The 9,932-nt window shown below is 50.0% G+C and overlaps 1 protein-coding gene across 1 annotated transcript in view; it reads right to left on the bottom strand.

Annotated features, from left to right (window-relative positions):
* Window positions 1–4,777: 4,777 nt before the first annotated feature.
* The window catches only part of LOC132570269 (alpha-2-macroglobulin-like protein 1), a 104,448-nt gene continuing 99,293 nt past the window's right edge, over window positions 4,778–9,932 (bottom strand). Inside the window, exons 35-36 of the mRNA XM_060236755.1 lie at window positions 6,796–6,837; window positions 4,778–4,869 (exon numbers count right to left, since the gene is read on the bottom strand). Coding sequence (XP_060092738.1) covers window positions 4,844–4,869; window positions 6,796–6,837 — 68 coding nt within the window. The 3' untranslated portion in view covers window positions 4,778–4,843. The remainder of the gene's footprint in view (window positions 4,870–6,795; window positions 6,838–9,932) is intronic.

Below are 9,932 nucleotides of genomic sequence, written 5' to 3'. Positions count from 1 at the left end.
CAAACACATATATTGGCCACTGTGTGACACAGAGTGTTGGACCGGACGGGCCACTGGCCTGATCCAACATGGCTTCTCTTATGTTCTTATGTGACTCAGAGTGTTGGACTGGATGGGCCACTGGCCTGATCCAACATGGCTTCTCTTATGTTCTTATGTGACTCAGAGTATTGGACTGGATGGGCCATTGGCCTGATCCAACATGGCTTCTCTTATGTTCTTGTGTGACACAGAGTGTTGGACTGGATGGGCCACTGGCCTGATCCAACATGGCTTCTCTTATGTTCTTATGTGACTCAGAGTATTGGACTGGATGGGCCATTGGCCTGATCCAACATGGCTTCTCTTATGTTCTTATGTGACTCAGAGTATTGGACTGGATGGGCCATTGGCCTGATCCAACATGGCTTCTCTTATGTTCTTGTGTGACACAGAGTGTTGGACTGGATGGGCCACTGGCCTGATCCAACATAGCTTCTCTTATGTTCTTATGTGACTCAGAGTATTGGACTGGATGGGCCATTGGCCTGATCCAACATGGCTTCTCTTATGTTCTTGTGTGACACAGAGTGTTGGACTGGATGGGCCACTGGCCTGATCCAACATGGCTTCTCTTATGTTCTTATGTGACTCAGAGTATTGGACTGGATGGGCCATTGGCCTGATCCAACATGGCTTCTCTTATGTTCTTATGTGACTCAGAGTATTGGACTGGATGGGCCATTGGCCTGATCCAACATGGCTTCTCTTATGTTCTTGTGTGACACAGAGTATTGGACTGGAGGGGCCACTGGCCTGATCCAACAAGGCTTCTCTTATGTTCTTATGTGACACAGAGTGTTGGGCTGGATGGGCCATTGGCCTGTTCCAACATGGCTTCTCTTATGTTCTTGTGTGACACAGAGTGTTGGACTGGATGGGCCACTGGCCTGATCCAACATGGCTTCTCTTATGTTCTTATGTGACACAGAGTGTTGGACTGGATGGGCCACTGGCCTGATCCAACATGGCTTCTCTTATGTTCTTGTGTGACACAGAGTGTTGGACTGGATGGGCCACTGGCCTGATCCAACATGGCTTCTCTTATGTTCTTGTGTGACACAGAGTGTTGGACTGGATGGGCCACTGGCCTGATCCAACATGGCTTCTCTTATGTTCTTATGTGACACAGAGTGTTGGACTGGATGGGCCACTGGCCTGATCCAACATGGCTTCTCTTATGTTCTTATGTGACACAGAGTGTTGGACTGGATGGGCCACTGGCCTGATCCAACATGGCTTCTCTTATGTTCTTATGTGACTCAGAGTGTTGGACTGGATGGGCCATTGGCCTGATCCAACATGGCTTCTCTTATGTTCTTATGTGACTCAGAGTATTGGACTGGATGGGCCATTGGCCTGATCCAACATGGCTTCTCTTATGTTCTTATGTGACTCAGAGTATTGGACTGGATGGGCCACTGGCCTGATCCAACATGGCTTCTCTTATGTTCTTATGTGACTCAGAGTATTGGACTGGATGGGCCATTGGCCTGATCCAACATGGCTTCTCTTATGTTCTTGTGTGACACAGAGTGTTGGACTGGAGGGGCCACTGGCCTGATCCAACAAGGCTTCTCTTATGTTCTTATGTGACACAGAGTGTTGGGCTGGATGGGCCACTGGCCTGATCCAACAGGGCTTCTCTTATGTTCTTGTGTGACACAGAGTGTTGGACTGGATGGGCCACTGGCCTGATCCAACATGGCTTCTCTTATGTTCTTATGTGACACAGAGTGTTGGACTGGATGGGCCACTGGCCTGATCCAACATGGCTTCTCTTATGTTCTTGTGTGACACAGAGTGTTGGACTGGATGGGCCACTGGCCTGATCCAACATGGCTTCTCTTATGTTCTTGTGTGACACAGAGTGTTGGACTGGATGGGCCACTGGCCTGATCCAACATGGCTTCTCTTATGTTCTTATGTGACTCAGAGTATTGGACTGGATGGGCCATTGGCCTGATCCAACATGGCTTCTCTTATGTTCTTGTGTGACACAGAGTATTGGACTGGATGGGCCACTGGCCTGATCCAACATGGCTTCTCTTATGTTCTTATGTGACTCAGAGTATTGGACTGGATGGGCCATTGGCCTGATCCAACATGGCTTCTCTTATGTTCTTGTGTGACACAGAGTATTGGACTGGAGGGGCCACTGGCCTGATCCAACAAGGCTTCTCTTATGTTTTTATGTGACACAGAGTGTTGGACTGGAGCGGCCATTGGCCTGATGATCCAACATGGCTTTTCTTATGTTCTTACGTGACACAGAGTGTTGGGCTGGATGGGCCACTGGCCTGATCCAACATGGCTTCTCTTATGTTCTTATGTGACTCAGAGTATTGGACTGGATGGGCCATTGGCCTGATCCAACATGGCTTCTCTTATGTTCTTATGTGACTCAGAGTATTGGACTGGATGGGCCATTGGCCTGATCCAACATGGCTTCTCTTATGTTCTTGTGTGACACAGAGTATTGGACTGGATGGGCCACTGGCCTGATCCAACATGGCTTCTCTTATGTTCTTATGTGACTCAGAGTATTGGACTGGATGGGCCATTGGCCTGATCCAACATGGCTTCTCTTATGTTCTTGTGTGACACAGAGTATTGGACTGGAGGGGCCACTGGCCTGATCCAACAAGGCTTCTCTTATGTTTTTATGTGACACAGAGTGTTGGAATGGAGCGGCCATTGGCCTGATGATCCAACATGGCTTTTCTTATGTTCTTACGTGACACAGAGTGTTGGGCTGGATGGGCCCTTGGCCTGTTCCAACATGGCTTCTTTTATGTTCTTCTGTGACACAGAGTGTTGGACTGGATGAGCCATTGGCCTGATCCAACATGGCTTCTCTTATGTTCTAGCATTTCTCAACCCAGAGCTGGCATCTCTAGATGGGAGTCATCAAGAACCCTGAAGTCCCCAATCAGGAAAGCAGGAGCGAGGCAGCTGGACACAAAGTACATGGGCGCTTGCACAAGGCAGGAGCTAGGAGCCAACCTTCTTCTAAAGTAGCCGTGGCACCCTCCCTGTGGCATTATATCCCACTGAAGCTCTTCCCTTCCCCAAACTCTGCCTTCCACAGGCTCTGTGACAGAAAGTCTAAAATTCACTGGCTCAGGAGTGTCACCTAGAGTGCTGGTCACATAGATCCCATTAGAATCAGCTATTCCGTTCCATTCCACATTGGACCATCCTGACAGACTTTGGACATCAAAAGACAATCCAGTTTGGACCAGATTGTTTGTCACGGAAATTCAGAGGCTGGATGCAGGTGCTGGATGGAGGTGGGGCTATGCTGTGTATGGCTGTGGTGTGGAATTGTTTTCTGTGGCCCCAGAAGGCAGGACCAGAACCAACGGGTTGAAATTAAATCAAAAGAGTTTCCAGCGCAACATTAGGAAGAACTTCCTGACTGTTAGAGCGATTCTTCAGTGGAACAGGCTTCCTCCTTGGGAGGTGGTGGGCTCTCCTTCCTTGGAGGTTTTTAAACAGAGGCTAGATGGCCATCTGACAGCAATGAAGATCCTCTGGATTTAGGGGGAGGGGTTTGTGAGTTTCCTGAATTGTGCAGGGGGTTGGACTAGATGACCCTAGAGGTCCCTTCCAACTCTATGATTCTATGATTGATAACAGTAGCCTCTAGAGAAGATGACGACTGCAGATTTATGCCCCACCCTTCTCTCGGAATCAGAGACTCAGAGCAGCTTACAATCTCCTATATCTTCTCCCCCCACACTAGACACCCTGTGAGGTGGGTGGGGCTGACAGAGCTCTCACAGCAGCTGACCTTTCAAGGACAACCTCTGCAATAGCTATGGCTGAGCCAAGGCCATTCCAGCAGGTGCAAGTGGAGGAGTGGGGAATCAAAGCCGGTTCTCCCAGATAAGAATCCGCACATTTAACCACTACACCAAACTGGCTCGCTTGGGGAGATGGGGATTTGTGTAGGATTGAAGAAATTTGCTTCTCATTCTCAGAAAAGAGGCTGGCTTAAGTCCAACTTAGTTTTGCATAAATATCTGGACATGGGATTTCCCCTTGTCTTGGGGGGGTGGGGTGTTAGTCCAACAGTTCTGCCATTCAGGGCTGTAGCCAGGATTAAAAACTTGGGGGGGGGGGGCTCAATTTTTCGGAGGCCTCCCCCAGCGGAAGGGGGAGGAGGCAGCAGTAGCAGCAGCCGCAGCTCTCAAGTGGCTGCTCTCTCGGCCACTCTTCCCTCTGCTGCCCTCTCCCATGATTCATATGTGGGGGAAGAGTGGTGGAGCAGACGCCAGCATCCCATGGAATTTAAAGGGGCCACCAATCAGCTGATCGGTGGGCCCTTTAAATAGTGTGGGAGGCTGGCAGCTGCTTCACCCCCCCCCCCCCAATGAGATTTCAATTGTGGGGGAGGGGGTAGCAGAGTGGCTGAGAGAGGGGCTGCTTGAGAGCAGCAGCCGCTGCCTCCTCCCCCTTCCTTCCCTGCAACTGAAATTGTGTGGGAGCCGCCTTCAGTGCTATTTAAAGGGGCTGATTGGTGGCCCCTTTAAATTCCATGGGACGCTGGCAGTAGGGGCTGGAGGCTGCTCCACCATCCTTCCCTCATGATTGAAATCTCAGGGAAGGAGAGTGGGGAAGACCACAGCAGGCCGGGAACAGCCAGAGACCCCAAGTCAGAGATTATGGGCCAACTGCCATTTTATGACTAAAGAAACAATCCCCGAGAATGAAAGAAAAAACACAGAAGAGACTTTTTTTTCATTTAGAAGGGTTACTATTCACACTGGAGGCACTTCAAGTACAAACAGAGAAGAGTTCAGTGGTTCTCTTCTTTTGTGCTTTCTGTGGAAAGAAATACAAATTTCAAACAATAAAGGGCTAACAGAGGAGTTATGGGTGGTTTTCATCTTATCTCTGAGGCATGCAAGATGGCCTGGAGGCTACTGTGTGGAAGGTGACCGTGTGATGGTCCCTCACGGATGCTGGGGAACTGTAGCTGGCGTTCCTTCACAGGTCACAAAATTTTCTTCTTGCCATCTCAAAATGTCCACCAAATGTTTTTCAGGGTGTGGGAAAGCCTCCCTATTTACTACAACTGACTGAACGGAGATCCATATCAGAGGCACCTACTTCAAGAAGCCTTCTCCTGCTCACAGTGAGGAAATAAAATTTAGAATTAACTTCTAGAGGATGGCCTCAGGTGTAGATGGCTTTAGAAGCGGATTACACAGACTCATGGAAGGTAAGTCTATCACTGGCTCATGGTGACTAAAGGGAAACTCCATCTTCAGAGAGGCAGTAAACCTCTAAATACCTGTGCAGCAGGCAACATCAGGGAAGGCCTTAGTGTTGTTGGCCCTCCAGAGGAACTGACTGGCCACTGTGTGAGACAGGTCGCTGGACTAGATGGACCCTCACTGGTCTGATCCAGCAAGGCTCTTCTGAGGTTCTTCCACGGGAAGGCCTTGACCTCTCTGCCCTGTTGTTGGCCCTCCAGAGGAACTGACTGACCACTGTGTGAGACAGGTCGTTGGACTAGATGGACCCTCACTGGTCTGATCCAGCAGGGCTATTCTGATGTTCTTCCAGGGGAAGGCCTTGACCTCTCTGCCCTGTTGTTGGCCCTCCAGAGAAACTGACTGGCCACTGTGTGAGACAGGTCACTGGACTACATGGAGCCTCACTAGTCTGATCCAGCAGGGCTATTCTGATGTTCTTATGAAGGCCTCAGCCTCTCTGCCCTGTTGCCAGCCCTCCAGAGGTACTGGTTGGCTACTATGTGAGACAGGATGTTGGACTAGATGGACCACTGGTCAGATCTAGCAGAGCTCTTATGTTCTTACTGCAACATGGGCACTGGCTGAGACAAGTGGAAATCTGAACACAAAAGATGGATAAGAAACCAGCTAGCTTGCTCAACTGCCTAAAAAGAGACCCTTATAATGCTGCTTGGCAAGATGGAATCATGTCGAAGTTCAAACACATGGGAATTCCAATTGACGGTCTATTTTTATCTGATGAATCTTATAATTTTAAATTTATCAAACAGAGAATCTTAGATCTAGAATCTCATAAACTGTGTCCTGTCCAATTTTATACCTGCTCTCCTACCTCACTTGGACTTGATCAGAGGGCCAGGAAAATGGCCAAATATTTATCTGAACTAGATAATTCGCAACATCGGAAAGCTTTTATGCTGGCTAGGATGAATGCATTTCCCTCCAATGTTCTCTATCGGAGATTTCTTCAAGTCCACTTTAGCGAGAGACATTGTCTATGCGGGTCAAGCTCGCCAGATTCCATCCAGCATATCTTATTGAACTGCCAACTGTATCCGGAAGGTTCAGTTAGGTAGTCTTTCCTTACCGTCCTACATTCAAGAAAATAGGATTGAATGCCGTTTCCTATTAAATGACAACATAATCGATATAACGAAAGCTGTTGCCAAATTCTTGGCTGAAATTGTTAAAAACTGGCAGGTTTTATTGTGATCTTAATCTTAGTTTAGCCTTTTATGCTTTGAACAGACATATCGGATTGTTGTTTGGTTGACACGTCTCTGTATATCTCTTTTCCTTATGCCAATAAAGGTGTGATTGGATGGGATTTGGATAAAAAACAAAATACATGCCCAGTTGTGTGTGTCCAACCATCCCAGTGACTGTACTAGAAGTGTGTAGATATTCACTGACCAGAAAGGAGAGGCTCATGATCCGAGCCTTCCCCCAAACCCTGCCCCTCTTTCAGTCTGTGTCTCCCCATCCCTACCTGAGCTGCAGGGTGCGTTGTATTCAGCGACAGCATAGTCCTCTGCAGGAGAGAGAGGGAGAGAGAAGAAAGGCCTGTCAAGTAAAGGGGAAGCCTCTACACTACCACAGATGGCCCCACCTAAAGGTCATCAGGATGTAACACTTGCGGGCTGATTTCACAGAAGGTGAAAGCAGAGGATCAGTCAAATGTTCCTTCTTGAAAAGAAAGATCATGACGAGCTGCCAGCTTGGGAGTACAGTCTGGGGAGGATGGGATCTGGGGAGTGGAGGGACCTCGGCGTGGTAAAACTTCATATGGCCCACCCTCCAAAGCTGCCATTTTCCTCCAAGGGAACTGATCTAGGGTTGCCATCTCCAGGCTGAGAAATTCCTGCTGATTTGAAGAAGAAGATGATATTGGATTTATATCCCGCCCTCCACTCTGAAGAGTCTCAGAGCAGCTCACAATCTCCTTTCCCTTCCTCCCCCACAACAGACACCCTGTGAGGTGGGCGGGGCTGAGAGGGCTCCCACAGCAGCTGCCCTTTCAAGGACAGAGTCTCAGAGCGGCATACAATCTCCTTTCCCTTCCTCCCCCACAACAGGCACCCTGTGAGGTGGGTGGGGCTGAGAGAGCTCTCACAGCAGCTGCCCTTTCAAGGACAGAGTCTCAGAATGGCCTACAATCTCCTTTCCCTTCCTCCCCCACAACAGACACCCTGTGAGGTGGGTGGGGCTGAGAGGGCTCTCACAGCAGCTGCCCTTTCAAGGACAGCGCCTCAGAGCAGCCTACAATCTCCTTTCCCTTCCTCCCCCACAACAGACACCCTGTGAGGTGGGTGGGGCTGAGAGGGCTCTCACAGCAGCTGCCCTTTCAAGGACAACCTCTGCCAGAGCTCTGGCTGACCCAAGGCCATGCCAGCAGCTGCAAGTGGAGGAGTGAGGAATCAAACCTGGTTCTCCCAGATAAGAGTCTGCCCTTTCAAGGACAGCTCTGCGAGAGCTATGGCTGACCCAAGGCCATTCCAGCAGGTGCAAGTGGAGGAGTGGGGAATCAAACCTAGTTCTCCCAGATAAGAGTCTGCCCTTTCAAGGACAGCTCTGCCAGAGCTATGGCTGACCCAGGGCCATTCCAGCAGCTGCAAGTGGAGGAGTGGGGAATCAAACCCAGTTCTCCCAGATAAGAGTCTGCCCTTTCAAGTACAGCTCTGCCAGAGCTATGGCTGACCCAAGGCCATTCCAGCAGGTGCAAGTGGAGGAGTGGGGAATCAAACCCAGTTCTCCCAGATAAGAGTCTGCCCTTTCAAGTACAGCTCTGCCAGAGCTATGGCTGACCCAAGGCCATTCCAGCAGCTGCAAGTGGAGGAGTGGGGAATCAAACCCAGTTCTCCCAGATAAGAGTCTGCCCTTTCAAGTACAGCTCTGCCAGAGCTATGGCTGACCCAAGGCCATTCCAGCAGGTGCAAGTGGAGGAGTGGGGAATCAAACCCGGTTCTCCCAGATAAGAGTCCGCACACTTCACCACTGCACCAAACTGGCTCTCCATTTGGGGAAGGGGGGAGCCTGGGAGAGAGGGCTTTAGGATGAGTGCTAGAGCATCACCCCAGAGTGTCGCTGGTACTTCAAGGCTGCACAGAAAGTGACATCATAAAGCAGCAACGATGTTGACTCCTGCCGCAACGCAGCGGCTGGGATCATCTCGTCCACTAAATAATGCACTTTCAATCCACTCTCGGTGCATTTTTCAACTGGATTTTACTGGGCGAACTGGCAAAATCCAGTCGGAAAGTGCACTGAAAGCGCTTCATGTAGCGTGTGTGATCGCAGCCAGTAAGTACTTGCCTCTCCTTGTCTCCTGGCTAGCTAAGGTCCAATCCTGAACCAGAAAATCTCTGGCTCTACCATCGCTTCTAGATAGGCTTCCCAATCCCCAGGTCCCAGAGGGGGATCCCCCGGTTTTACAGGCTTCCCCCCTCCCCCAGCCAGCTGGCCGGCGGGGGAAGCCCCGCCCCCAGAGCCATCATGCACCTCCATGAACGATTCCCATAGGGAATGATGGGGAATTGATCCGTGGGTATCGGGGGCTCTGGGGGAGCTGTTTTTTGAGATAGAGGCACCAAATTTTCAGCATAGCATCTAGTGCCTCTCCCCAAAATACCTCCCAAGTTTCAAAAAGATTGGACCGGGGGGTCGAATTCTATGAGCCCCAAAAGAAAGTGCTCCTATCATTCATTATTTCCTATGGAAGGAAGGCATTTAAAAGGTGTTCAGTCCCTTGAAATGTGATGGCCAGAACTCCCTTGGAGTTCAATTGTGCTTGTCACAACCTTGCTCCTGGCTCCACCCCCAAAGTCTCCTGGCTCCACCCCCAAAGTCCCCAGATATTTCTTGAATTGGACTTGGGAACCCTACTTCTAGAAGGGGCCTTCAGCAAGACACGATCAGCCTCCCTCCCCCCAGACTTCCACACAGTGTAAGCACCGCTGAGCTAATGTGGGCCAAGCACATTGCACACTGCAAACAAACAAAAATGATCCTTGAGGAGGAGGAAGAGGAGGGACCGGCTTGGGCCTAGGCAAGTGAGCCTGACCCACCTCTCTTGCTTTCTGAAAACGGGCGGCTTGTCTGTGGCAAATGCACACCTGGATCCATTCGACACAGAAAGAGTTCCTGAAATAAACTCAAGCTACACGTCTATGAAGAATACTAGCAACAAGATCAACTTAGGGTTGCCAATCCCCAGGTGGGGGCAGGGGATCCCCGGGTTTGGAGGCCCTCCCCCCGCTTCAGGGTCGTCAGAAAGCAGGTAGAGGGGAGGGAAATGTCTGCTGGGAACTCTGTTATTCCCTATGGAGATTTATTCCCATAGAAAATCATGGAGAATTGATCTGCGGGTATCTGGGGCTCTGGGGGGGCTGTTTTTTGGGATAGAGGTACCAAATTTTCAGTATAACGTCTAGTACCTCTCCCCAAAATACCCCCCAAGTTTCAAAAAGATTGGACCAGGGGGTCCAATTCTATGAGCCCCCAAAGAAGGTGCCCCTATCCTTCATTATTTCCTATGGAAGGAAGGAATTGAAAAGGTGTGCCGTCCCTTTAAATGTGATGGCCAGAACTCCCTTTGGAGTTCAATTATGCTTGTCACAGCCTTGATCT

Source organism: Heteronotia binoei, chromosome 4 (assembly GCF_032191835.1).
Source record: "Heteronotia binoei isolate CCM8104 ecotype False Entrance Well chromosome 4, APGP_CSIRO_Hbin_v1, whole genome shotgun sequence".
Lineage (NCBI taxonomy): Eukaryota > Metazoa > Chordata > Lepidosauria > Squamata > Gekkonidae > Heteronotia > Heteronotia binoei.
The sequence above is the reverse complement of the archived record's forward strand: the minus strand, read 5'-3'. Positions and strand labels throughout refer to the sequence as shown.